Source organism: Drosophila tropicalis, unplaced genomic scaffold, assembly GCF_018151085.1.
Source record: "Drosophila tropicalis isolate 14030-0801.00 unplaced genomic scaffold, ASM1815108v1 contig_761, whole genome shotgun sequence".
NCBI lineage: Eukaryota > Metazoa > Arthropoda > Insecta > Diptera > Drosophilidae > Drosophila > Drosophila tropicalis.
Window position 1 is genome coordinate 245,342 of NW_027173249.1, and position 27,277 is coordinate 272,618.

General features: G+C 38.6%; 2 protein-coding genes across 11 annotated transcripts in view; one reads left to right on the forward strand and one right to left on the reverse strand.

Moving 5' to 3' along the window:
• Positions 1-5,240, forward strand: part of Moe (Moesin) — a 31,355-nt gene extending 26,115 nt beyond the window's left edge. For 5 of the 9 annotated variants that reach the window (XM_068293437.1, XM_068293440.1, XM_068293439.1 and 2 more), the window contains 7 exons: positions 1,619-1,798; positions 1,900-2,028; positions 2,355-2,381; positions 2,541-3,307; positions 3,404-3,791; positions 3,881-4,093; positions 4,311-5,240. In XM_068293437.1, coding sequence (XP_068149538.1) covers positions 1,619-1,798; positions 1,900-2,028; positions 2,355-2,381; positions 2,541-3,307; positions 3,404-3,791; positions 3,881-4,093; positions 4,311-4,475 — 1,869 coding nt within the window. In that variant the 3' untranslated portion in view covers positions 4,476-5,240. The remainder of the gene's footprint in view (positions 1-1,618; positions 1,799-1,899; positions 2,029-2,354; positions 2,382-2,540; positions 3,308-3,403; positions 3,792-3,880; positions 4,094-4,310) is intronic. The other 4 variants (XM_068293443.1, XM_068293441.1, XM_068293444.1 and 1 more) reach the window with 2 other exon arrangements.
• Positions 5,241-14,088: 8,848 nt separating this feature from the next.
• On the reverse strand, positions 14,089-22,092 carry LOC137579687 (uncharacterized). Of its 2 annotated transcripts, none has more exons than XM_068293455.1 (5): positions 21,927-22,092; positions 18,610-18,875; positions 18,296-18,522; positions 16,689-17,368; positions 14,089-16,620 (listed from the first exon to the last, which is right to left on the reverse strand). In XM_068293455.1, the coding sequence occupies exons 2-5, from the start codon at positions 18,802-18,804 to the stop codon at positions 14,756-14,758; spliced, it is 2,967 nt and encodes a 988-aa protein (XP_068149556.1). In that variant the 5' UTR covers positions 18,805-18,875; positions 21,927-22,092; the 3' UTR covers positions 14,089-14,755. The 2 variants fall into 2 exon arrangements, with proteins under 2 accessions (XP_068149556.1, XP_068149554.1); XM_068293453.1 differs by having other exon boundaries at positions 21,852-22,092.
• Between the last annotated feature and the right edge of the window lie 5,185 nt (positions 22,093-27,277).

The following is a 27,277-nucleotide window of genomic DNA, read 5'->3' on the forward strand; positions in this document are numbered from 1 at the left end:
AAACGGCAATGTCACGAACAGCGACTTTTCCCAATAACTTTGTTTTTTTTTTCTATACTCTTGTCAGCTTTACATATATATTAATGACTTGTCAAATTCGATCAAGATCGGTTGACTATATCAAACAGTTCCCATAGAAACGATACGTCGAACACAGTGACTTCTCAATAGTTTAGTATAGTATGTGTTTAGGACTGTGAAAAATTTGATCGAGATGGTATAACTACATATATTATATCGCATACATATAGCGCAAGCAACATGCGCCGCATTGCTTTGTGACTTTTTAGATAAACGTTTGACGGCTATATGTCTTTCTTGCAAGGGTATACATATTTCGGTGGGGCCGAAGTTAGCCCCGGCCCTCTAGTGTTCATTATACCAGTTGAAATTTTACGGTTCGTCCAGCGCGGGGAATTCCTTTTCGTCCAGACGTCATCAAAAATCGACGAATCCATTTAAGCATACATACATACATGTATGTATGTATTCTACCTAAGTTATATTGATGATGAAATTGATGTGATCTTTGTTAAAAAGGTTCAAAGGATTTCAGATTATCGATTAAATATCCATCTCATTGAGCTTACCGTACCAAGTGAGGAGGGGGGACGTTCATTGATTACATGAGCAGATAAAACTAACACTTTTCTGTGATTAGTTTGGTTTGGTGGAGGGAATCGATTTTGGAATGCGGATTTAATTGAATTTGGTTAATATCATTGATGTACTTGGACCGCGATTAAAGCACGTGTCAAGAGCTCAGCTTTTCCTGGCATTTACATAAGGCGCGACATGTTTTCACTTAAATGCACGTCTTGACCAAAACAAAAGAAGAAAGCGTTTAAGAGAAAATCACGCTCGGGAAACGCAATAGCCAATCAGCCATAACAGACAAAACAGTCAAAAAACAACAATGAAGAAGCAACAACAAAAACAACGTCAATGAACGTATTGTAAATAGATAGCTGTCGGTTTTTCTAACGTACTGATTGACTCTCTGGCTATCACAATTGACAGTTGTATGAGTATCAGTCTCTGTTTTAACCCAATATCATCACATGCTGCACAATTATACATACATATATGTACATATATACATGTGTGTGTGCGTGTGTGTGTGTCACTTGACCAATTTTATTTGTCGGGTTTCTGTTGTTATGAAATCGCATTACCAATACCACGCGACTTTGATGTACATACATATATATCGGTAGTTAACTGGTGGTTGGTAGGTCAATTTGACCCTATCAGTCGATTCTTTTGGGGTTCGCACGAATCCAAGAAGTAAAATTACATCAAACGGCACACATCACGTGTAACTGAATATCCACTAAGTATAACATCAAATCAATGCGGAACCAAAGACCACTTGAAAGTAACTAAACATTAAAGAATAAAACTCTAAATCAGACATCTAAAGAATGTAGCCCTATATCTTACAAATTTATTTTCCTGACCAATTGGTGTGCTCTTAGTGTTTGGACTCTATTTTACATGTGTATAACTTTTAATTAACTCTCAGTGAGCTAATTTTCAACAAGTATTTGTTTCTCAGTATTGTCTATAAGTAAGTGTTCTTTACTATAATTCAGTTTCTTATCATTTATCTTTGCAGCTAAATGTGCGCGTTACAACAATGGACGCCGAACTGGAGTTCGCCATCCAGTCGACAACAACGGGCAAACAATTGTTCGATCAGGTGGTCAAGACAATTGGTTTGCGTGAGGTTTGGTTCTTTGGTCTGCAGTATACCGACTCTAAGGGTGATTCCACATGGATCAAGTTATACAAAAAGGTAAGCATGTCATCGAAAACGTACTCAATGGCCAATTCTTTTATGGGTTACATGAAACCAAGTTTATGGAATATATTATATAAAAATGTATACACATATAGCCCGAATCTCCGGCCATAAAGACTATCAAATATCTGAAACGTGTCAAGAAATATGTGGATAAAAAGACAGATAATAATGGACACAGTCAGGCAGATACAGATACAGAAGATGATGATGCTGATGATATGGTGGGCAAATCAAAAATAATAATACCCCCATCCAACCAATCCCAAAAACCCATGTCCCATGACCGAACCCCATGCAAAGTGCCAAGCAAAAAGATTTATCGATCGTTTCGATAACATTTTTAGATATCGATATCGATCCCCCCGCTCCTTACCTTACGCGCTAAAAAATGCTGGAGGAAAAAGAATAAAGCGTAGCATACTTTTAGGCTAACATTTCCTTTAGGTTCTATTTAATGTGATTTTAAGAACTTCAATACATATATACATATAAAATTCATGAAATTTCTCTATATAATTTAAATGCTGCACAATCATAAATTACACAGACTGGATCAATGCCGTTTTCCACATGGGTAACAACTAATTGCAGTCTCGCACATAATTTTTTTGTATTGTGTTCAATTGAGTTTTATTTGATATGTAGTTTTAGTTTTATTTTATTTCTTTATAATATATTTTGTATTCATATTTTGGCTTATTTTAATTGACATTATTTTTGGTTTCGCGCACAGGTTATGAATCAGGACGTGAAAAAGGAGAATCCCTTGCAATTCAGATTTCGTGCCAAGTTCTATCCGGAAGATGTGGCCGAAGAGTTGATACAGGATATCACACTTCGTTTATTCTATTTGCAAGTAAAGAATGCCATATTAACGGATGAAATCTATTGTCCACCCGAGACATCTGTACTGTTGGCCTCATACGCCGTCCAGGCTCGTCACGGTGATCACAATAAGATGACTCACACAGCCGGATTTTTGGCCAACGATCGCCTATTGCCACAACGTGTCATTGATCAGCACAAGATGTCCAAGGATGAATGGGAACAATCGATAATGACCTGGTGGCAGGAGCATCGCAGCATGTTGCGCGAGGATGCCATGATGGAATATCTGAAAATCGCCCAAGATTTGGAAATGTATGGTGTTAACTATTTTGAAATTCGCAACAAGAAGGGCACCGACCTCTGGCTGGGTGTCGACGCATTGGGTTTGAACATCTATGAACAGGACGATCGCCTAACGCCGAAAATTGGTTTCCCTTGGTCGGAAATTCGCAATATTTCGTTCTCCGAGAAGAAGTTCATTATCAAGCCCATAGATAAGAAGGCGCCCGATTTTATGTTCTTTGCACCACGTGTTCGCATCAATAAGCGCATCTTGGCCCTCTGCATGGGCAACCATGAGCTGTATATGCGTCGTCGCAAGCCCGACACGATCGATGTGCAGCAGATGAAGGCACAGGCGCGCGAAGAGAAGAATGCTAAACAACAGGAGCGGTAGGTCAAATTCAAATACATACATAAATATACATGCACTTAGGTATGTATCTTGGTTCATTTAAAGTTTAACGTTTCCTCTTTTTTGTCCTCTAGTGAGAAACTGCAGCTGGCGCTGGCCGCTCGCGAACGTGCCGAAAAGAAGCAGCAGGAGTATGAGGATCGTTTGAAGCAAATGCAAGAGGAAATGGAACGCTCGCAGCGCGATCTGTTCGAGGCCCAGGAGATGATACGCCGATTGGAGGAGCAACTTAAACAGCTGCAGGCCGCTAAGGATGAGCTTGAGTTGCGTCAAAAGGAATTGCAGGCCATGTTGCAGCGCCTCGAAGAGGCCAAAAACATGGAGGCTGCTGAAAAGATCAAACTTGAGGAAGAGATCATGGCTAAGCAGTTGGAAGTGCAGCGCATTCAGGATGAGGTCAACGCCAAGGACGAGGAGACAAAGCGTCTGCAAGACGAGGTCGAAGAAGCAAGAACCAAGCAGGTATGTTCACCTCAATCTGTACCCATTTTACAATGCAATGCAAATGAATTTTGTAATTTATTTCCCCTTTTCTTTTTGGTTGCATGCAGGCTGAAGCGGCTGCTGCTTTGCTTGCCGCTTCCACTACGCCCCAACATCATCATGTTGCCGAGGATGAGAACGAAAATGAAGAGGAGCTGACGAATGGCGATGCAGGCGGTGATGTTAGCCGCGATCTGGACACTGATGAACATATCAAGGATCCCATCGAGGATAGACGCACGCTGGCCGAGCGTAATGAACGCTTGCATGATCAGCTTAAGGTATTAATACAATTTGAATGGCACGATGTCAAAGACGTCCTCGATGACTGCAATAGAGTGAGACTCAGATTCAGGAACCATGAACTGGTCTATAAATGAATAATAACGTAACTTCTTGATTCTTACTAGATTCTAGAATCTTACTACTTCTGACTGTCTAATTACATGATGAGTTAAACTAATTCAAATGATTTTAAAACTTTTCTTTTCTTTTTAGGCCCTGAAACAAGATCTGGCGCAATCACGTGACGAAACGAAAGAGACGGCAAACGATAAGATTCATCGCGAGAATGTTCGTCAGGGTCGTGACAAGTACAAGACGCTGCGTGAGATCCGTAAGGGCAACACAAAGCGTCGTGTGGACCAATTTGAAAATATGTAAAGAAATCAGCCAGCTGCAAATGCCGCCACGTCCCAAAAAAAAAAAAAAAAAAAAAAAATGAAAAAATAAACATGAAAAGAGAAAAACAAAACATTAAGAAGAAGATAAAGTAAAAAATAAAGTGGAAAGAAAAAGAAAAGAAAGAGAAACAATAAAAAATATGAGAAAATCAATTATTCCCGTCGACGCCGACAAAAAACCCCCAAAAACAGCAACTAACACACATACCTCTACACACACACACATACACACACACACACACACACACACACACACGCACACATAATTCTCCTCCTGTGCTCCTCAGCACCGGGGAAAAACAAAACGCTCTTCCTTTTGACTTAACTAAGACAAAATACACTTGTCGGGCCTGTATAGAGCAATGCATGAGAATCAGAGATGCTAAGAGAATACACGGAAAAAAAAGGAATATGAAAGACATACCCACACCCACACACACAAACTCACTCAATTACCCCGGTTGGGGGCTAATTTTTTTCTTGGGCGTCCCTTTATATACTTATAAACGACAATCAATTTAAATGAAATCAAATCAAATCAAATCAATCTACATCGCTTCTAGCGATTCTGATGACAGAATTGCTTTCCCACAACCAACACTCACCCTTTCAACTCCCCTTTCGCAATTTCTTTGTCGTTTTGCGTGCATCGAAATGAAAGAGAGATACAAAAGCCGAAAAGTACAGTACAGATACAGATACAGTTACAGCTACGGATATGGATAAAACTAACACAGATACAAAAGATTATATATATATATAATATAACAGAGAAAAACAAAAACAAAACGAAAAACCAACAATTATTTGCATTTTTCCCTCTCCCCCCGTTATAATTATTATTTTTATTATTATATAATTACTATTTTTTTTTTTAAATTTGTATCATAAACTAAGAACTTGATTAATTGTTTCTTAAAATAACTTGAAAAAAGGAAAGAAAAAAATATATTATATAAAATATTTTTCTTCTTGAATTTTTTGTTTTGAAATGCATAAAACAAACAACAACAACTATTGTGAAAACCAAACAAAGAGTTTTTAAATTAAACAATAAAAATGTCAAACAACAACAAAAAAAAAAAAAAAAACACAAATCGATAGTGCCGTGTATCCACATTATTTCCGCTTTTCTTTTCAGAAAAATTTCAATTTTTCTATCTTAGGAGTGTTTCAGAGAAAATGTTCCTCAATAGATTCGCTTGTTTGCGAAAAAATGTTGGGCCAGCCGCAGGACGTTGTAAGTATGCAAAAGAATTTAAGGAAGGGAGGGAGGGAGGTGTATCCTTGGTTGGGAGAGTGTATTTTGAAAACGGGAAAAAGTTATTGCAAATTTGTGTCTTTATACCTTGCACCCATAGGATGAAATGATACATTAAAGTCGCCAAAATGAGGCAGAAGGAAGCTTTTCCGAGCCCATAAAGTATATATATTCTTGATCAGTATCAACATCAGAGTCGATCTAGCCAGGTTCGTCTGTCCGTCTGTATGAAGACGCTCCCTTCCACCTCCGCAACTTAAACAAATTAGCTTTTCCTTAGGACTATAATAACTAGAGACATCATATTTGGTATGAATAAACCAACATAATTTAGAAAAAACAGATTGCCTCCCGCAATTTTTTGACTAACGAAATCGAATTCGGCACACTAGTTAGTCTTATTTTATCGTCATTTTTACCGACCTGACAAATTTGAAAAAAATCGGACTAGAAATACGTGCACTATGCTTCTACAAGTGTTTTACTGGGCGGTCCCTAAGGGCGGAATTGGTTCGTAAGAGTTTTTTTTTTTTAATACATTTATTACATAACAAAAAATATATATATGGAAAAGAACAACACAAAATATTATTATTTTGTTTTATTCACAAAAGAAAAAATTTGACCTCGAGCCGGCAAAACATACATTAAACAATAAAAGGTCGCAAAAAATCAACAATTATATATATAACAAATTGAAGGCTGCAAATACGTATTGGGGTATTGGTTCGTAAGAGTGCCTGAGATAGCATATGCTACACATACACATGTACATATGGCGGCAAAAAATATGAGACATACATTTTTTATACCCTTGCAAAAAGTGTATATTAATTTTGGTCAGAAGTGTGCAATGCATAGAACGAAGTATCTCTGACCATACAAAGTATATATATTCTTGATCACCACGACGATACGAGTTTATATAGACATGTCCGTCTGTCTGTTTGTCCGTCTGGATCAACGCAACCTCCTAGACCGTAAGAGCTACAGAGCTGAAATTTTGCATGTAGGCTTGTATATACTGCCGGGGTTGTATATCTCAGCCGCACCCGACCACTATATCATATAGCCACAAACCATACAAACGCCAAAGTCACGAACAGTGACTTTTCTCAATAACTTCGTTATTTCCGTGCTGTGTATTGAAACTTAATATTAGAAATATTTATTACGCCCATAAACGACTGTGCCAAATTTGATAAAGATCGGGAGACTATATCATATAGCTCCCATAGGAACGATCGGTGAAAAACAGTGAGTTTGATCAATATCTTCGTTATTTCCTATGCTAAGATTGTAGGCCGTTCTTTCTCAAACTTTAACCTATTTAGATAAAACGTTCTTCCACATCGATGGCTAATAGGTAAGGAAAGAGTTACCATAAAAAGTTGCAAGGGTATACAAACTTTGACGCGGCAAAGGAAATTTGAATGCCTTTTATTTGTTTAGAATACTTTAATCAATAAGTGACAAAAAAAAAAAAAAAAATGTTAAAAATAAATAATGTTTTGTAATAAATCATAAGTTGATAAATGAATTTGTATGATACTTTTTCATTTTGCAAAAAAATTACTTCACAAACTGGGCCCACGCTGGGGCTAAGGCTTAAAGTTTTTGAGTTGAGGTATTTTATTTTTGGATTGTTATATATTTGAGGTATTTTAAAAAATATGAATCGTATTTTTATACCATACACCCATAGGGTGAAATGGTATATTAAAGTCGACAAAATGTATGTAACAGGCAGAAGGAAGCTTCTCCGACCCTATAAAGTATATATATTCTTGATCAGGATCAACAGCCGAGTCGATCTAGCCATGTCCGTCTGTCCGTCCGTCCGTCCGTCTGTATGAACACGCAGATCTCGGAGACTATAAGAGCTAGAGCCACCAAATTTGGTATGTATACTCGTGTATTATGCACATGTACAGAGTTAATTGGAATTTCGGCCACGCCCCCAGGAATCACATAAAACTGTTTTTCTTAAAAAGTATGACAGCTAGAGACATCAAATTTAGTTTGTATACCCGATTAGTTAGCGCGCAGAAATTAATTGTTCAAACTTTTTGCCACGCCCCCTTACGCCCCCTGGAATCACACAAAACTGTTTTTCTTAAAAAGTATAATAGCTAGAGACATCAAATTTGGTTTATATGCTCGTTTAGTTAGCGCGCAGAAACTAATTGTTTAAACTTTTTGCCACGCCCCCCAGAACTATGATAGCTACTGACATTAAATTTGGTATGTAGACTAGCTTAATAGAGGCGCAGATATTGGCTATTTAAACATTTTGCCACGCCCACTTCCGCCCCCGCAAATTAAACAGAACTGATTTTATCAAAAACTAACAAAGCTAAAGTCACCAAATTTAGTATGTATACTGGCATAGTATGCGCGGAGAATTTATACATATATTTTTACATTTTGCCACGCCCACTTCCGCCTCCATAATTTAGAAAAAATTTAGAAAATTTTCTCCTGTATTTTTTTGACTATCGCATTCAAATTCGGCAGACTAATTATTCTTATGTATTTCTATCAAACTACCAAATTTTATTGAAATCGGACTAGAAACATGCAAAATATGAGTATGAACGTATTTTACAAAGCGGTCCACATGGCCAGAATTGTCCGTTGGCTAGTGGCGGCGCTAGAGTGCTCGTGTGTTCGTAGAGTGAGCGAGATAGCACATAGTATAAGACATGTAAAAACAATTTAATAGACAAACATTTGGTTTTCGAAATTTGAAATATTTGTTTCACCTGGTGTATGGTATACCCAAGTCGACGAGTCGACTTACTTGCTTCATTCATTTAGAACTTTAGCTTTCATAGCAGTATTTAAAATTCATCTTAAATTAATAAATTAATCAAATATTAATACTTCGTTTCATCGTTAAACATCGACATCAACAAAAACATCGGTAAGCATCAAGAAATATTGTTCGATGCTTCATCACTAGTAAGTAACGTATGTATGTTGTGTACTTCTTCGTTTGGTGCTCTTCCCATCTCTCGAATTTTCTAATGTCCGCTACTTTTGCGAGAGGCCGACGCGCTCGAGCAGCGGTAAAGAAAAGAAAAAGTGAAGAAGCTTGAGTCGCGTTGCCTGCCGTTCTAGTCCGGTTTCTCATATTCCCTTTGCTAACTGTCGAGAGCAGTTGTGCTTAATTGTTAATCATTTGGATATAAAACCATACTTATTAATATGCCCTGCAATTAAAAACCGAGGTGTAATTGATTGCCCAAGTGTTTTAATAATTGGGGCACTTTTTCGATTTTCGTTTATAAATCCAAATTTGAAGATATTGTTCGGCATTCATGGTGTTTTCAATGAATACCAGTTCACCGACTCTTTGGCTGGATATGCAGGCCCAAACCGTAACCGACAGTTTTCCAAATTTGACTGTTGGAATGATATTCGCTTTATCGTAAGCTGTAGAGACCTTTCGCCATACTTTGGGAGGACCTTCGTTGTAATACAACATTGCTTTGGTCTCTTCGCAAAACATAACGTTCTTCCAATTCTCCTCTGGGTGCCTAAGCATAGTAAGAGCAAAAGAGATGCGCTTCTCCACTTTTGTCGACGACAGCAAGGGTTTCTTACGTGCCACTTTCGAAGAATACCCATGTCGTAGAATGGCCTGACGCACCGTTTCGTGGGACACATCCACGTCACACTCTTTTTAGGCTCCTTGGCAAGAGTTCTTGTCGAAATTTGGAGATTTGCTTTGATCTTTCGCATCATAAGGCGGTATGCCAGATCAGATATCTTTTGTTTCCGGCCACCTACACCCTTTGCCCCAAGTCTTCCCTCGTTTTCCGCGCGACTGAAAACGTTGTATATTGTTTTTCTCAACACGGAAAACATTTCCATTATTCTGGAACTGATTTGCCCAACTGCCGATTGTACAATATCAATTGGACAACATCGAAGCTTATTAATCAAAATTTTAATTGCTTTTTCTCAGCCGAATTTCGCACAAACTGAAAAATAAGCACAAAAATAGAGCTCTTGTTTGCAAATATTAATAATAAGCAATCAGTTCTTAACTGCACGTCGAACGGTGCTGACACCTCCCAAGTTAACGTTACCAAAATTATTTCGGCCTATGTTATTTATACCAAATTTAATGTCTCCAGCTATTACAGTCTTAAGGGGGCGTGTTCATGCGGACGGACGGGCATGTCTCGATCGACTTGGCTGTTGATTCTGATCAAGAATAACTATATATATATATATTCGGATCGGAGATTTGAATTGATTGGTTGTTGAATATTTAGAAAATGGGCTGTTTGTGTTTTGTGTTTGCTGCTGGCGTTAGGTGTGGGCCTCTGAGCTGCCCATCGATAACAAGTGTTGAATGCGTTTTTCACATCACGCCTCCTTTTCATCGAGAGATTGAGATTTCGAGCCGTTTCTCAACTGGATGACAGTCGTTCTAGTTTGGAGCAGTGGGGATATCGTGCCCGGATAGCGTTGCAAAAATCAATTTTTTCATGATCGCGTTTATGTGAGATTCATGGGTGCTAGAGGCGCCCAAACTTGAGACATTTTTAGTAAATGGGAATAAATGATAATTTTTACAGAAAGTCGCATTTTTAAAACTGAGTTCAAGAATAGATCTTGGTTTTATCTGAAAAGTACGTTCTTTATTAATAGCATGTTTCATTTTAATAAATACTAAAATCGTTATTAAACTAGAAGCGTTTAAAAAATACACTAAATATTGGAGTAACAGGGATCAACAAGTATCACAACCGGACTAAATACACTAGGTAGGTGAAATATTTACCTATGAGATGTATGTATATGGTCCCAATCTGCGGAAACGTGCGACACCGATGCATAAGCCAAAAAACTAAGGCAACCTCGCCTAAAAAATGCGGAAACACCTTAAATCCGGAGAGAATAGTATTTGTCAATATAATTCAAGACTGTTTTATTTATTAGTGCAAAAATGTTGTTAAAGAATGAAAGTGTTTTTGAAGTTTTCCATGACTGTGAAAACCCAAATGAGTTTGATATGCGATTGCTGAAGGCGATTGTCGTTTCACTCGAAAACGCTAGTACGGAGCTTAAGGTAAAAATCAAATATACACACTCTTACTTACGGTGAAAATGGACCGCAAGCGGCAGAAAACTGGTAAATTTCGTGAAAAAAATTAAATTTGGAGTTTAAAGAGTATACGAGATTCATAGAAACGGAGAAGGAAGAAGTTTAACCATCAACTAGCCGAGGAAGAGGAAGGCCGCATAAAGATAAAGAAGATTGCTCAACTTTTACAAGGAAACGAAAGCTTGAGGATGCTTCTGAATGCATTACAACGGAGCACTTTCTTCAAAGTATACAAAGAAGCAAGAGAGGGCAAAGGCGAGCATTACGAAAGCTGTGCAGATCGCCAGTCCTATTCGACTAAATAGGATTAAGGAAACTACCACTAAGTTGCCGTTAAGTACACTGAGGAAGAGGCGTTTTCCTCATTTAAGGACTTGGGATTGACGAAGGAGTATGACATTTTAAAGAGGCGTCTTGTTGAAAATATGCCTTATGGAGAGGTGGAGCTTCTTCCGGAAAATTTGACTTTACTCAACAAATGGAGACGTGATGGATCATCTGGACAATGCGCCTACAAGCAGATAATCCACACAGAAAACGAAGCTATTTCTGATGAAAATAGGCTCATGGCTTCTGTAGCTCCGGCGCGCCTAAGAAGTGAAAGTTCTGGAAAAGTCTTAAACGATTTTACAAACACTTTCTTAACGTTAAGGTGTCCAATTTGCGAAAAAACCCCAAAAGGATTTCACGACTTAGACGAATCAACGAGTGAGGAGAACTGTTACGAACATGGAATTTCTTCGTTGCATTGCAGAATAAAGTGTATGGATTTTATTCTGAAGCTAGCTCACAAACTTTCTCGACCAGAAGAAACAAAAACGGATAAGACACCTCGTGAGGCTATTCAGAGTGGAAAGGAGATTATACAAGCAGAATTCCCTCGGAAGTTAGGATTGAAAGTTCATAGATCCATTAAAGGTTGGATGTTATCTTGAATGTTATAAATTGCAAGGAAACAATAAATGGTGAACAATTTGCAGAATATACTTTAAAAACTGCTCAACTCTTGATTGAATTGTATCCACAAAGATAACTTACTTACGGAATGGATTTAATAAAATATCAGTCTTTACCAATTGGAGAGCTATCTGAAGAAACAAGGACTAAAAAAGGTTCAGATAACTTCTGGTGTTAGACGAAATCAAGACCTTTTTAACATGCTGGCAGCCTCTTCGGACCCATTTATTGCATCGCTGAGACACGTGCGATCACGAAAGGATTTGGAAAATAGCATCTATAGTCCCAAAATGTTGAGTTTATTAGGTATTGATATAAATATTAATGATTATTTCATGAAAAGCAGCCATCAATCGCAAATATTGAAAATTAACCTAAACAAAATCGCAAAAAACAAAAAATTAAAAAAAATAAACGGTTTTGAAAATATTTCCTGACTTTGACTTTGAATATTGCAGCACCACGGGCACTTAGCACTCTTGGCAAACATTCATTTTAAAGCTTGAGCTAAACTGACAGATAAATGGCAAAAGCGAATTTCCACTAAGATGGATGGCTGCAGATCCAAACAGAAAGAAGGTACAAACTTTTCAAAATAATGTTTTGCGGCAGATGATAGGGTGTCCACCACCACCATTATGTAACCTAAAAACGGTTAAAGAACCCCACATCACCAGGAAGCATGAAAGGCTGCAGACAGATGCAAGAGTCCTGGCTAGACTCCTTAAGAGCCGAAGGACCATCCACAGGCTAAAGAGAAGGCAATACTTGACGATGGATCGCTAGCTTGTTGCTTTATTCATAAAGTTACAATCTAGAAACATAGAACCTCTATAAAAATAAATTTATCTACATGACAAATTTTTTACCCTTGCAAAAAGAGCATTTTAATTTTGAAGTGTGCAATGCAGAGAAGGAAGCATGTCCGACCATATAAAGTATACATATATATATATACTTGATCAGCATGACGAGACGAGTTCATATATCCATCAACCCAATATCCTCCTATTTTCCAAACTATTGAGTAGAAGAAGAAACAAAAAACCTGAGGGCGGGGGTATACCCTTGCAAGTTTTTTGTTACTCTTTCTTTACCTATGGTCTTTCAAGTGGGAAAACGTTTTAAAGGGTTTATTTAAAGTCTAATGTTTGCGTTGTTCCTATGGGAGCTATAAGATATAGTCACCCGATCTTGACCAAATTTGGCACAGTCGTTTAAAATTGTAATAGACTCACTAATATTTAATTTCACGTTATTTCAATAGCTCTGAAAATAACGAAGTTATTAAGAAAAGACACTGTTCGTGACTTTGGGGTTTGTATGGGAGCTATATGATATAGTGGTCCGATCCGGCTGAATCCGAGATATACCACCCCTGCAGTATATACAAGCCTACATGCATTTTAGCTCTGTAGCTCTAACGGTCTAGGAGGAGTGGAACGGACGGACATGTCTATATGAACTCGTCTCGTCGTGCTGATCAAGTATATATATTCATTAAATGGTCGGAGATGCTTCCTCCAATGCATTGCACACTTCTGAGCAAAATTAATATACTCTTTTTGCAAGGGTACAAAAACCGAATTCCTTGACTATCAAAATTAAATTCGGCACACTAATTAGTCTTACTAATTTGTACCAAATTTTATTAAGGTCGGGCTAGGAACATAAAAGATATATTTATCAACCTGTTTTTCTGGGCGGTCGATAGCTGCGGCGCTAGAGTGCCGAAATATTTTGTTCAATTGGTACATGGTATACCGAAGTCGGCGAGACGACTTACTTTACTTAACAACCACAAAGGGTTATCATTAATATTCAGGATGTTAGTTGTTTAAGGCGAAGTCCTTTACACTAATTATAATAGTCCCCGAGTGTATGCACTTAAAATTGTGGGATCTGCAGTTGCTGGCTTTGCCGTTCCTTTTCCGCTTGATGTAGTTTGAATTCCCAACTACTTTTAGCGTGGAAGATAAGGTATGGCCATTACAACTCTGGATTCCTTAGCGAAGTCTGCTGATGATAGAACTTGGTGGAGGCAAAAATCTTATAGATTAGAAAGATTTATTAACCCAAAGCCGACTAAAGTCCAGTTTTGTTTAAGGATTTTACATATAAGAAATGTGTGTTCAAAGGCACCCGAGAAAAAGATGATTCGAAAAGGCTTAAAAACTTACTTGGGGAGAAAATCAGAGTTAAAGGTTGACAGGATACTGGATTTGGCCATAGACAGACTCATGCTAAATGCTCTTGGTTTTGTTTACTAGTATTTTATTTATGCAAATATCAAGATGACAACAATATATATTTATAATATTTAGATTAATTTTCATACAAGTTCAAATACAAATGTATTGTTAAAAAAAAGAAAAAAACAAATTAACCGCGCAACTTAATATTAGTCGAAAAAAAAAACAATAGAGTAATAATAATTTCCATTATTTAACATATACAATCCCATTACGATTAATGGAAAGATAGATTATGTATATTCTTACTTGCCATATATGTATATACATATATAGATATAGATGTGTGTGTATATGCATGTAAAATATTTAGAAGGCACATAATTACAGGGGCAGGCGGCAGGCACTTTGTGCCCGGCCCCCATTCAGGGCGCATATACGGGGGGAAAAATTTGGACCTGTGGCTAGGGGTAAGTGAGGGGACGGATTGGGTTCTAATGTACAGCTGATTATATATTTATTATTATATATGTAAGTGTGTATGCAGATCGAGCTAGTGATCAAAATCGGATCAGTCGTTCATACGCTGTACACTTTCTATATGTATCATCTACAAATGTGTATATGTATATGTATGTATGCATATTAATATAGATGTATTTATTTCCAATTAGTAGATATACTCGTTGCACGGTTTTTTCTGTTTACTGTTGTCCTTTAGCTCCTAGTTAATAGGGATTGACTGCGGCTAGGCCCACACGCCCACCATTCCGGGCAAAGACCGGTTCCGCATAGCTGTGACGATAGCCCTTGGGCATGCTGGCTAATGGTTTGCCAGACGGTGATGAGTTACCATTTGGATGATTTTCATTCGATCTGCCACTGCCACCGCCACCGCCACCGCCACCTTCCCCACCGGCCTTTCCTCCACCTACACCTCCGGCTCGGCCATTACTGTTTGGTGTTGGCGCTGGCGAGGGATAACGCTCGATCACCACATGATGTGAGCCGCCACGAGCGGATGCCGATCCAGAATTGGACTTTGTGTCGTGCATATATTCACGGGAGTGAGCACGAACTGGATGGGATCGACCATGTTCCCGTGAATCTCTCTCACGTTCGCGGTTGCGGTCACGCTCTCTATATGGATCCCGGGTTTGTTCTCGGTGTGGTGGTAGGTCATCAACCCGACGATTAAATTCGCACTCACGCTCTCTCTCCCTCGGCCGGGGAATGGATTGCGGTGGTTCTTGCTCGCGCTCCCAATCACTACGAGACCTGGCTCGCGAACGATTCCCTATTAGATGTGGTGGAGGTGCTGGTGGTTCCTCCTCCTCACTCCATTGCTCGTAGCTGACTGCTGGTTCGACTGAGCCACGTCGACGACGTGATGAAGAACGATACGGATCTGGGGCAGGGTTATCGCGCTCATCCATTTCGTAGCGGCTGCTGGAGCGTTGCTGCTCCATTGCTCTAAACTTATCCTTGGCATCGTGAAAACGATCTCGTTGAGAGTTCTGGTTTGGTGGGGGATAATCGCGTTCACGCTCACGCTCCCTTGGGGCTTCGCGATCCCCCACTCTGTCCCGCTCCAAACGGGGCTTTGAGGCGTTGGGGATTGGTGGCTCAGCATAGCGCATGCCCGTGGATTTCATCATCTTCTCCATGCTCTGTATGTAGGGAAGGCTCTCAGCTTCGCGGTAGGGATTACGATCACGTGAATGATCTCTATCACGTTCTCGCTCCCTCTCTCGATCACGATCCCGTTCTCGTTCCCGCTCTCGATCAGAACGCTCGCGATCGTGTCGCCGCTCGGTGGTGCCACGATGCACAGCTGCATACTTATTATGAGCCGCCTGGTTACCTGACGGATTCAACTGGAGCCCCTCGGGCTCAATGTAGCGGTGGCGATAACGTTGTGAGTCTTGATGTTGCTGCTGCTTCATGAATTTTTGCTTATCTGTGAGATTTTCCTTGCGATAATGATGAATCGATTGAAGAGCCTGCTCGCTACCCTGATCGGAATCCTCGAAATCGTCAATGTCGTCTTCATGACGCGATCGTCCACCAGTTTTCCGATGTGGCTGATCGCGCTCCAATTTTTTGTTGAGTAAACGATTTATCTCATTATATTTATCTGTGTCCCTTAGCTTATTCGGCTGTTGGGGTTGTGTATCCAATTGCATTACCCGATTGAATTTAGCATCATAATCAGCTGGTCTCATTATAATCGGCTTGATATCATCTTCTCGTGTCCACGATTTGTTTGATGTGGACGCTGGGGTCTTGATGCGTTCTCTATCTCGCTCTCTATCTCTGTCTCTTTCCCTCTCCCTCTCGCGTTCCCTTTCTCGTTCGCGCTCACGTTCTCGTTCGCGTTCGCGCTCCCGTTCTCGTTCTCTCTCCCTCTCCCTTTCAATTTCTCTGTCTGTGGACCTAGGTTGATAGGGTTTGACAGGTAAATCCCTCAGGTAACTATCCTCCGGCGGTTGTACGGCACTTTTTCTCTTTAATTGGCCTGGGGGAACAACAATTTGTGACGGTTTTAGGGCTATAACAGAATTGTCCGCCTCATTTGACCAATGCTCGTCATCTGTTTCAATAAAATAATAATTCTAATTAATACCAACAATGTCTACAATTCGCTTCAGTCGCACTTACCACTTGAACTATTAAGGTCTTGTCTTTCAGGGCTGGGAGCCAAATCTGAACCAATCCCCGATGAACCTCGTGAAGAGACCTGCTTTCCATTCACATTTCCAGTTGTAACTCCAGCCGGCGCTCCTGCTTTACCAGTGGGTGGAGATCCACCGACTATCAAAGCATTGCGACACCTTCTCAACTCAATGGCCGTGAGATTACCCTTGGAACGATGAACTGTATCGTAATCACGAGGCGGCAGTAGCAGCGGTGGTCCATTCCCATTTAACTTGGCCCGTAATTCCGCTGCAAGGGAATCAAAGAGTTCACTGTTCTGCTGGGGCGTCAGTGGCGGATGATGCAGCTGCTGCGATTGCGACTGGGAATGGTGTTTGCCATGTGGGGGCGAGCGGGATACTGGAGAATTGGCCAAGCCATGCTCCTGTTCACTGCACTCCGATTCGCGTGTACTATTCCCAGTATCACTACCCAGTGAACTGCTAAAACGTTTCGGTGACGAAGTCTCATGTCGACGACTCTGATGGTGTTGCGAATAACTTCCACCGGCAGCAGCCGACGAGGACTGTGTTTGATGGTGCAATGCGGATGACGAGGATGACATGGATTTCTGCAGGGAGTCATGTCGCTTTTCACCACTGTTGTTATTGTTATTGCTGGGGATAGGTGGTAAAATGCCCAATCTGTGGAAATGAATATAAAAATAGTTAAGTTAGACAAAAAGTGATTATGGTATTTGAAAGTTCTGATTATATCAGGGAAGAAGATGTATTTGAAGGACTGATAGATAATAGATTCAATATCTAGGAATGTGTTCTCGCATTATCCCTTCCAAATACTATAAGTTTATGATTCTAAATATTATCCTTAGTGACTTCCAAAAACTAGTTGTATCTTAACACTAATTAAGTAACCAGGTGTTGATTGCCAATCTATCTGATATGTATGTATATATTAATGGAAAGGGCCTGGCTAATTCAACTTCTTATGATTCAAATTCATGTTTGTATATATTCTCCGTACATTCAATATTTTATTGAAATCGGATTGAATCTTTCAGATAAAGTTTCATTTTCAATATCACAAATGAAAATATCCATCTCTTTGGTAAATAAAACTTTGATTTTTGAAAATCTTTCAAATTTATTAATTATTTGTTTATTATTACTAATGCAAATAAACTATATCGATTGTCTAGATATTAGCTTTGACCTCATAAGCTACCGGTTTCGATACTGACTCTTCAAAGAGATTATCTAAAAGATAGTTAAATAGATGGACAGACACTCGTTAAAAAACAATTTCTCAAACGGAAATTCTCTTAAATATAGTTTTATGTTTAAACCCATCGGCTAGAAACTGTTACGTGACAATTGCCAAAAATGAACTCCAAAATGTTATTATCAACTCTTTAAGGAAATGCTATGCAGTCTGTGACAATGCCATAACAGGAGCTGCCTAACATTTAGCATTAAACTCAATATGGGTGCGCTGACATTTAGGATGGCTTGTGTGGGTGCAGAACTAGTTCCCTAGTGTCTTGACATTTCGAAAGATCGATGCATGCAACCGAAAGATATACCGTTTGATTTCAATTAATTAAAACTCACCTTGTTTCGAGCTCCTCGAAACGTTTCTGATTGTCGGGACGATTGATGAGTATTTGCAATTGCAGATGCAGCGCCTCGGCCGTTGTTTCTGAATCGCAGCGATAGGCATGCACATGCAATGGACACTTGGTGGCCGGATTGTATAGCAATAAGACACAAGCCACTATGTCGTCGGTTTGCACGGAGCTGGTTATGGCACTGTGTGGTATTAAATGCTTCGATGATCCCTACGACACACAGGATTTGACGAGAAGAAACATTCATGGATTAGAGGAGTGTGTTTATATGGCGTTTGTGATATGTTGACGTGTTACCTGCACAATTTTGATGCCCTTGTGCGAAACTTGAAGCGTCACCTTGAGCGGCTCTTGGCCCCTTGATCTGTCTACGAGATAGGGTAAGACGGAGTTAATTACACGAGCTCCACGCAAACCTTTCGCCTCCTCGGCTCCCAAGAACCACACGTAGTATGAGGCTTTCTGCACATCCCGACGCAGACGTAGCGCCATTTCTGTCGTTTTAGATTTCCGTGTATGGTGTGTAGAATGCTAATTGATAATTCAATATATTATAAATGCATCTGAAAATACAATGCAACTGGATATTGTCAAAATTGTGAAGAATCAGAATAGTTTGGTGTTATATGTGCAATTGAAGTTGCTTTATCTCTCTACAGTACTTGAATATTATTGGGGATGTTCATGGTTGTCTTCATGGACTCATTCAAAGCCTGAAAAATATCGAGTTATGGCAGTTAACTTGTATCCAAGACGGGTTCATGTTTAAATGGATTCAAAGTTGCAGGAGAAGATAACAAAATGGTATCCTAACGGCGAATCAAGACGAAATCAAGTCTCAGAAATATCAAGAAACTTGAATGCATGTGTCATAATCTCTTTACATTCCAAAACTGGTGCCAAAACCACAAAAACATTTCAACGGTATTAACCCGTCCGTCTTCATCCCAGCGAGTGTGTGTGCCATGTGTGTGTGTTGTATCTCTCCAATAACGCTTATAATCGATGATCTTGTACAACTTGTTGTGCGGCGTAGGCCACAAAGAATCTTGTTTTTTTTTTTTTTTTGTTGGTTTTTTGTATATATTTCCACTCACTCAATGCTGTAGCGTATTGTGTGTGTCTGTGTGCTTAAAAAATTTACATATGACACAAAAGCCAACAAAACCAGCAACAAGCAACAAGAATAACAACCAAACTGCTAAACAAGCAATATTATTAACCTCAAAAGCGGATTTAAATACATGCATATATTTAAGTGTATATATAGAGATTTGTATATTCTTGATATGCACAGGAATATCAAAAGATTCCAATAGCACTTTCAGGGGTCGGGGTTCGAGCTACGCTTTATAATGTAGAAGATATAACCAGAAGGAGCATTAGGCCAACTACATAGTATATCTAACTCAAGTAAGGATCTGATATAAATGGTAAATTCTAAGGTGATATATGCAGAAGGAATAATCAAAATGTAGATGATTAAAACAATTTGATGGAAACGGTGAACAATTTCCATGCATTTACCTAAATTATTGGCTGTCTCAATATACCCCATTTAACGTATGTATGTAGAGGGTATTGTATGTATATAGCCAAGACACGAGTCAAATCAAAATTAACCAAAAATATGCGATATATTCTTGGAAATTCCTTCTTGCATACATTCACATACATATGTACGCATATTATACATATTAAAAAACATAAACAATCAAAATATTAGTATGCAAATTTTTTGTTATCTAAATGATTTCAAAAGTTTCTTATTTGCCATTTGAAATTCGACTGAATATTCTTTGCCTTTTATGACACTTTGTGAAATGTTTGCAAAGATTAAAGTACAAAAATTTTGGAATTTGTTCTTGTTCAAGACTAATTTAAGGTCCAATTAATTATACATATATATGTACATATGTACATGTGTAAACAAAATGGTTAAATCGGCAAAAGGGGCTAGGGAACGTGACCGCAATTCATTTATCACCTTTCAGAAGCATTTCGCATGCATCCAGAAGATACGAATATTTCTTTGAATTCAAAACTGCGATCAGCACTTTGCGAATCGTGAGTAATAAATAAGCATTACTGAAAAGAAAATATCTTAGGTTTATGACACCATCAAATGTGCTTTAATCAACATTCCTTTCACTAAAATATTCATTATATTTTTAGCTGGCAAATACGTTTTATAAATTAATGGACGAAATATGCAAATATGCGGACTGGTGATCATAGCATAATCAACAACTAAAAACATGATGTTTCTATCAATACATAGAATAGTTATATTCCATTAGAGATGGCTCAAAACTAACAAAGACTTTGTTACATATACGAGCAAATGTTTATGTTTAAGTTTATTTGAAGGGAAGACATGAAATTGTTGGTGACTAAAAATTAATATTATTTTAAGTAACTTGAAGCATGAAGTTGTGACTTTGTGGCGTTTTTATGTGTTTAAAGTTTTTTAAAATATAATTACTCAATTTCAATTTATAACTATTTTATGCTGCTAAGCGAATTTTCGCTCAAGTTCAAAAAGAAATGCGAGTTACTGAAGAAACTTTAATAAAATTGATTCTTTCTAAGACTTTAAAAGCTAAAGCCACTCGACTAATAGGTCTGGAGGGTGATTTGTGCCCTCGTGATTGGAATAAAATAAACTTTTTATCTATAAGAATGTAAAACTTCATGTTTGGCCAAAGCGAATAGAAATTCAGTTAGGTTACCAGGTTTAATGGTGAAAGTTGGCTAGAACTCTTTTGAGAATCCGATTTTGGGCAAAACAATTTGATCAGCCGTAATACGTCCAAGTGAAGAGACCAAATCATGGAATACATGTGAGAGATGGCCAAGCACGTCTTGGCTGAAAGCACTATTTGGCATAAACAATCTGTTAAGTGCTTAGCCAAGCGTTAAATATACAATTTGCGAATATGTAAATCGTTTACAACGTTAATTTGGCCGTAATAACACCTGTTGTGTTTGTTTTTTTTTTTTTTTTTTTGGTAACAAATTCGCATTTATTGCGGTACAATGCGAGTACATGGCCAAGATACTTAGACCCACTTGGCGTTTATGTGGTGGAATGTCTATTGGAATTTTGTTTAGTGGATTCTCTTTTAGGGTCTACGGGAAAATGGGTTAAGCTTCTTTGCACCTTACAATTGCCGATTATGATGTAGACGATGACGATGATGATGAGGATGATGGCGCGGGAGGGAAGTAAGAGGCACACACATACACACAGAAGAGAAACACTTGCACTGTTAGTTATTCGGATTCTTCATTTGTTTTGCTCTATTTTGAGATTGAACTCGATCAATGAACCATTTAAAACTCTCCACACACACACACACACCGAAGTGGAGCGTTTAAATTTCTACAAAACTTATTTGATTAACGGTAATTGCAAAAAGAGAGCTATTAATGGGTCGCTCTATCTCTCATTTTTCTTGCTATCACTCTTTCTCTCTCCAACTTCTTTCTCTCTCTCTCTCTTTCTTTCTTTTTCTGTCTCGACTACACATACACACCTTTGTTAACAACAAAAAAAAAAATAAAAATAAAAATAAAAATTTAACACCAAACCAAAGCTGTTTTCTATGGACCTTCTTTTTACTGTATTTGTTGGTTTCTTCTTCTTTTTTTGCTTTTAGCTGTGGTTGAGTATTGTTTTTGTTTTTGTTTTTATTCGACGGGGAAAGGGGCGGGGAGTTGGTTTACTGAAATCGGTTAACGCGTCCGTCACGCGCGTCTTAACGGTTTGAACGTCAACTATCAACTGACTGCGACTTGGCTGACTGCCTTCGAAAAACTGGTGCTCGTGGTGTTACCTACCAACAGCGGCCCGAGAGCTCGTCCACAATTTTCGTTGCCATTTGTTGGAGCTCGATTTTGTGCGGCGATCCGAGCCCGAACTTGTTTTTGTAATTGTTGTTGGGTTGTAAGCCGCAGCAAAGAAAGTCAAGTCGCGCGTACATACACTCACACACACACACACACACACTGAAATGTATGTACATACATATGTATATGAATGCAGGTATCCCATAGCTAACCACCGTGGTCGAGGATCCGTTTAAATAGTTAGTTTTCGAACCAATTTCAATTCCCGCCCCCTTCAGAAATACACACAATACTTAAAAGAAAATGGTCCTTCTGTCTGTTTCTCCGCAAACAAGTCTCCACTTTTGAGGGAAACGCTACGAATTTTCGTATTGAACTAAGGCTCTGATCTATGCCGAACCTTTTTTTGAATTTGTAGGATATTGAAATCGGTTAAACGTAAAAAATGAATCCATATTCGACCTGAAAGTGTCCTTCCTTTCAAGTGCGTGATTGGTTTTGTCAGAATGGAGAGAAAAGTAGGTACTGTGAGTAGGAGAGATAAGGATGAGAAACTTTTGAGTGAAGGTTAACAAATTGAATGTGAAAAGATTCAATGATCAAAGACTTCAAATGTCCAAATAATAAATAGTGACTAACTATTTATACTTAGTGCTCCGGAATAAGTAAAAGCTGATAAATGGAATAGTTTCAGATAATTGATGTTTGTTGCTCTCTGCGAAGAATGTATTATCTAATGTTTCCATAAAGTGCACATGAAACATGGTGGTCCTTATAAGGGACAGCGGATGCACAGACTGACGGTCATGGCTATATCGTCCCCGCTGAAAAATGAGAAGCAGAGATTTCCAATAAACTTTGGCCCAAGGTGCAGCAAGTCTTGATTGTGGTGGAGTGTCTTGTGCTGGAATGTGTTGAAATTAAAAGTTGTTGGGTTTTTTGGGCGCAGCAGCAACAACAGCGGCGGCGTCGGCTTTGGCAGCAACGTCAACATCGGCCCTGAGCCAAGAGGCTGGCGGCCCAGCGCATGCGTTTTTGCCGTTTTTCTTTTTGTTTTGGCTTAGACAGGTGTACAGTGGCGACTCTTGATGTGGTTGGTGTTATTGATATAGCATTGAGCACTTTTTGAAAAGCCGTTCAAAGTGCATTCTACAGGTTTTCCATCTACCACACACACACACACACACACGCAAACACACACACATTTGTGAAAATCTTGGCATTTAAGCTTTGTTTGGTTTGTCTTTTTATCATTATTTTTATTTTGTTTTGCCATTTTTTTCCCCAAGTCGGAGTGAAATCGACAAAGTGATTCTGATTACCAAAACGGAAATGTTCAAATTTAATCAAGGTGTCGATATTTCTCTATGAGAATATCTTGTCTATGTTGTTTGGCACAGTTTCAGTCCGTTGTTGGTAATATTGGTTTCCGGTCATTCTATCTTACAATCTTTTGAATGTACGATGGAAAAATTTTTTATTATTGATAGTCTTTTCCGGAAATTACAAAAACAAAGCAAAAAAACAAAAAAACTAGGCGAAAATAATGTTTGTAGATTTCCAAATAACATAATGCACTTTAAAGTTTAGGGACTATGAAAAGGAAGATACATAATTGGAATACGAAACTTCCTTTTGGCAGCTTTCATATCCTAATTGTAGCTACAAGTCTGACGACTCAACAGATGTTGAGGATTTCAACATTCAAGTTCTTCGTTTAAGAAAGTAATAATTTTTTAAGATATTTCATCGTTTGCTGAAGGGTACATGAAGTTCGACTATGCTGGCCATCTAAATCAAAATTCTGGCTCTATTATTTTTGGGTTTTCGGACTCTAACCACTTCTTCCGCAATCATCAAAGCCCTTTTGTGAGAATCTTTAAGTAGTCAACAAATTGCTTAACCCCAAGCATGATAATGCATAAAAATATTTTAGGCTTGGATGAGAGAGAGGGAGAGAGAGGGGCGAGAGGGAGGCAGCTCAATTGACTTGATTCCAAGTCGAGTGCATGAACCATTTGCATTATAATACAGAAATCCATAGTTTAAGTCGTGACATATCTGGAATTGATAGACATGGCATCTCTTTGGTAGCCATGGACAAGTCAAGCCAAATACTTGTAATTTAATGACCTTGTTCAGTTTTTGGAATGCAATTTCGGCACGAAAGATTTCACCAACTTTTGCTAGCGTCTTTTATTTTTGACAAATCCCTGCTAACCCGCTGACATAAATGGAATTTCACTTTTCTTTCGTTTCAATGGAAAAACTAAAAGAAACAACAACACAAAAATAAAAAACAACAAAATCACAAAAATTACATACATACGACACGATAATTTGCAATTAAATTCACTTGGGAACTGGTTGCTCAAAAATATTTGGTTTTGGTTTTGGTTTTTGGGAGAAATTCGAAATCGGCAAGCCAAAGCCAAGGAAGAAGAGGAGCTCGTCTTGTGCAATTTACAATGTACACATGTATCTACCACGCCTATTTCAATAGGAGGCTGGAACAAGTGGCTTGCTTTCTTACTTTCTTACGGTCTGCTTTTTTTGGGGTGCGACAGCCACAGACACAGACACAGACGCGACTCTCAACTTGGACACTCTTTGAATACAACTTTTTTTTTTTTTTTTTTTTGCTAAGCGTTTTTAATTGAATTGCAATGGAAAGAGAAGAAACTATATGAAATATTAAAGAAAATACCAACAACAAAACAGAAAAATAAAGTTGCGAGAAACGCGTTAAACCGCTTTTGATTTTTATATGTGCCCGGTGCTTGGGTAAAAGTGGGTAATCATCATTAGTAGAGGCACAAACCAATCAAGTCAAGATTAGGCCTCAGCCTCACTTCCAAAGAGAGAGAGAGAGAGAGAGAGAAAAAGAAATTGTCAGATACAGAAAAAGAGAGAGAGAGGGAGAGGGAGCGGTTTGATACAAGAAGAATATGAAAGATAGAGAATACTCTGTATACAAAAGTCAGCCAAATTTAGTAAGTAGATCAAATAATTCATGGACTCTGAGTTACCCTGTAAATCACTCGATGTAACCTAATCCGTTTCAGCCTTACTACAGTCCCAATATACCCCATAACTGTAGGATGTGGTTGGAAAAACTTAAGCATTTCCATTTTATCAAGTTGATATATGTATTTATTATAGCATGTATACGTAGTTAAGTTCAAGTCAACCCACTCAATCGGATTTGTCAGCCAAGCAAGTGAAATTCCAACTTCTCCCCATCGTCGTCATCATCTTGGCTCTCTCATCATGATCACCATCATATCAACTGTGCCGACAAAAAAAGAAATTTGATCTATTTCATGTGATTAGCTCTATATAAATTACCTTTCAAGCTGCTTTGAAAATGAAAAAGAGCTGGAAGAAAGACTTGTCGGCGGCGAAAATTGATTGAAGATTGGGTGAAAACTGAAAAGTATTTATGATTACATACATATCCATTCAAATACATACTCCACATATGTATGTATACATACATATATGTATGGGCGTGTCTCCTCCAAGTCCAAAGAGTTACTTCAAATGCGTGGGATATGAATTTTAAAATCAAATAGCCAGCAACTTGCCGATCAATTAGGTTCTTATTATTTCTCACAATTAGTTGGCCTTTCATCTGGAAACAGTTTTATACCCTTGCCGAAAAGGTATATTAATTTTGCTCAGAGATGTGCTGACCATAGCTGACCATGAGTTTGCCAGGGTTCATCCTGATCGGATGACCATATCATAAGGTCAGAAGGTCAAGCTCAGAAAAAGATAGGTTGGCGACTTGCGCGCACAATATAAATCTGGCAGACTTAACCGATATCGAATATCTATATTATATGTGTATAGCTGGTATATGTTTTGCGGGAATTCAAATTTTTTATATACAGGAGCTAACGAAAGAGTAACAAACAAAACTTGCAAGGGTACACAAACTTCGGCGTGACAGAAGTTAGCCCCGGCCCTTCGCCTTTTAACCAAATGTATGAAGTTGCCAATTGCAGGCATTGAAGAGGAAAAATTCCACCAATAACCTCACCTCACCTATTTATCTGACTAAATTTGCGATTCTTTTTGATTCTCCTCCTTCTTCTTGTATTTCGAAATTTGAGTTTGAGTTTTATGAGTAAAATATTTGGTTTGGGACAAAATTCCATTACTTCTGATACAGTCGTTCAATTCGGCTGTACAGGAGTCCATAAAAGCTCTGGGAGGAGATTCCTCTGATCCAAATGGATAGACAGGCGTCTTGCCATGCTAAAAACATTGCCGGATTAGGGCGTATAGCGATTCAAAGAATTATTTACCCAATTTAAACTTACCTTTGCAAAAAGGTGTATTAACTTTGGTCAGAAGTGTGCAACGCATAGATGGAAGCATCTCCGACTATGTAAAGTATATTTATTCTTGATCGGCCCGATGCGACGATGATCATTTATCTATTTGGCTTAGACTGTATTTTGGTTAATGAATGAACAATCATTGAATCAACTTTTCAGTGATCAAAAATCTTTTTTCGCGGGGTACCCAGAAGCACCTGTAATATGCGTAGTTGAGCGACTTTCGGTAATGGGTCTATCATTGAAATGGTTTTCATGAATAAAGAGAACAAACACCTCACCCCACAGGTAAGTATGTATGTATGTACCTATATAAAGCTCATTTGGCATGTGCTGACATAAAATTCTGACCAAGTTTCTTGGAAACAGAACAGAACGTTAGCTTAATCAAGAGCACAACAAAAAAAAAAAAAAAGAAGAGGAGTAGAGCAGGAGGATGATAGAAGGTTATGGGGTGTCTCTGATTGCCAGAGACACGCGCCCGAAAAATTCTTGAAGCAAAACAGAAAACATTTGGTGAGGAATTTAATGAGGTTGAGAGTTGATGTTGGAAAATAGAAATAGTACGAACAGTAATTATATCATTTAATTTCGAGGCTCGAGAAGATGAGGCAGGGGCATGGAGGTGGGGAACTTCAGCGGTTTATTGTAATTGTAAAGTTACGAAGCGTTAACACGGCGTAAAGATTGTCCAAACTTGATTATGTGTGTGCAACTCAAACTGGAATCGGACTCGAAATTGGAGGTACCTTCAGCATTCAGAGGTT

Coding starts and splice junctions, on each gene's coding strand:
- LOC137579687 (XM_068293455.1), bottom strand. CDS start 18,804: ATGGCGCTACGTCTGCGTCGGGATGTGCAGAAAGCCTCATACTACGTG. Junction 18,523..18,609: donor AGGGCATCAAAATTGTGCAG/GTAACACGTCAA, acceptor TGTGTGTCGTAG/GGATCATCGAAGCATTTAAT. Junction 17,369..18,295: donor TTCGAGGAGCTCGAAACAAG/GTGAGTTTTAAT, acceptor TCATTTCCACAG/ATTGGGCATTTTACCACCTA.